Source organism: Nicrophorus vespilloides, unplaced genomic scaffold, assembly GCF_001412225.1.
Source record: "Nicrophorus vespilloides isolate i.1.1-1 unplaced genomic scaffold, Nicve_v1.0, whole genome shotgun sequence".
Taxonomy (NCBI): Eukaryota; Metazoa; Arthropoda; class Insecta; order Coleoptera; family Silphidae; genus Nicrophorus; species Nicrophorus vespilloides.
This window is the reverse complement of record NW_017096476.1, coordinates 314038-316248: the sequence shown is the minus strand read 5'-3', so window position 1 is coordinate 316248 and position 2211 is coordinate 314038. Positions and strand designations below refer to the sequence as shown.

At 31.7% G+C, this 2211-nt stretch overlaps 1 protein-coding gene across 1 annotated transcript in view; it reads right to left on the bottom strand.

The window, feature by feature from the left end:
* Positions 1-1427, bottom strand: part of LOC108557109 (UDP-glucuronosyltransferase 1-7C-like) — a 14968-nt gene extending 13541 nt beyond the window's left edge. Inside the window, exon 1 of the mRNA XM_017913505.1 lies at positions 543-1427. Within this exon, the coding sequence (XP_017768994.1) occupies positions 543-1382 (840 nt within the window). The 5' untranslated portion in view covers positions 1383-1427. The remainder of the gene's footprint in view (positions 1-542) is intronic.
* Positions 1428-2211: the final 784 nt, after the last annotated feature.

Here is a 2211-nt window from a genome sequence, read left to right as displayed (position 1 = left end):
CAGAAGTAAAAATAAAATTCCCGATAAGAAATCAAATATTTATTTGCAAATCTCACACGCAACTTTGCGACATTATTATATGTAATTCATATATGTATTTCATAACATATTATGAAAATAATAATATTTTATTATATTGCATAAATAATTGTATCTTTTTCGAATGCAGTGCATGCAATAAATTAAATACATAAACAGCTATGATAATCACAATATTTATGTAAGCAATAAACAAATAAATCTTAAATGTAACAAATCTGAGTATAAGATTTTCTGGATTAACAGATTAGTCATTGTTTAAATATATATTAATATTTAATACCATTATTTGTTTAATCTCAATTATTTTTATACTAAATTTTTACTTAACCTTGTAGCCAAAAAAATATTTTTATTGATTTGCTTATCAACGGTATTCTTGTGTGGAATTACGACATCAAACTGATTAGAAGGCATACTATAATAACAAATAATCATATTTTCCGAATGGAAAAATAATGTATTTTTTTTTTACATATTATACGTTAATAGAAATAACTCACCAGTGGAAGTTTTTTCAGTTTTGGCATATGAACTCCGCTGATTTCAATAAATGCTGGTGACAAGGGCTTCGGTCTGCTTATTGACCAATGCGAGTTGATCATGATCATGCTAACATTGTTACCAATTTTTTTTAAAGATGGTAGATCTTTCCCAAAACGTTTCTTAGCCGCAGAATTATATTTGGGCAACAGGTACAAATTGTAGTACATCGTGTGAAGTCCAACAACTATTGTATTCTCCAAGCGTTCCAGAAACGTCATTTTATCTGAAAATCCCATGAAGCAACTAGAGATGTACGAAGGATTCATAGGTTGTCCGAATCTCGGATTGAACCAGGTTAGAATCGTCGAAGAACTGATTTGCATGATAGGTGCCTTTAGTTTGTGAGCTAAGCCAAGGAAACAATCCGTGTTGAATGCTTCTGCAATGATCACATCGAATTTCTTTTTGCTATCCAGAATTTGTTGGACCGGTGTTGAAAATAAAGCGAATTCGCAAGCTTCTTTACCGAATATTCCAAGAATGTAAGGTTCGAGATATCTTTGCATACGTATGCCAGGCAATTGATCAAACGCAATCATATCTCCCATTGATAAAGCACTATTGTTCAATTTCAGAGTGTAATCTTTGTAGTTTTTCATTGGTGATTTTTGAGGGAAGTAACTGAGCACGGTTACATCGTGGCCTTTTTCGGCTAAACCTTTCATCACCGGTGCGAAGATGTCGAAATGGCTTTTGCCGAAATGCGGAAAAATCCCGAGAACATTGTAGCACTCTACTTTGAACGAGCAAAGAACTAGAAACACTATTAACGTGGACCACATTTTTATTTTTGGCATTACTATTTCCGATGTAACGCGTTGTGCTGCTGAACGCGAACTGAATTCACTAGGACGCTAAACAGTTATCAATTGTAGCCTTGAATGATGTTCCTAAATAAAATTCACGAGATATCAATACTATTGTATTTTCCATACTATACATTCCAGAAACGTAATACAGTGTAACCTCGCTTAAAGAGCAACTCGCATAACGAGCATTTTGCTTAATGAGCAAAATTAATTGTAAGAAAAATATGTTTGTGTTTGCTATTAATGCAAAACAAATGTATTGTGTCCAAATATTATTATAATATATAAACACACTATGTACGCCTTTTTATATAAACAAATATTAAAAGTATAAAGTAAAAATTGATACAAGTAATCTAAACAAATATAAACTCACTTCACCGTGTGTGAATTGGTAAACAGATCCTAGTGTTAGTGGTCATTCTAGTTGCATCTTAGTGTTGTTTATGATCACAAAATTTCCAAATTTGTGTTATTTGTGTGTTTTTGTGTGCAAAATTTAATAACACTTGCATGTCTCCGAATAAAAAACCAAAAATAAAAAGAAACCATAGATATGAAAAGCAAAATTATTAAAAATCGAGATCAAGTTATACTTTTTTTTTCCGGCAAGGGACTCATCAGTTTATATGGGAAAACGTGTTTCACTAAACGAGTAAAAATCCGGAAATTTTAGAACGAATTAAACTCGTTAAGCAAGGTTCCACTGTATTATCTAAAAATCTAAACAACTAGAGATGTAGGAAATATTCATAGGTTGTTCTAATATCGGGTTGAACTAGGTTAGAATCGTCGAAGAATTGATTTATAAGATAGG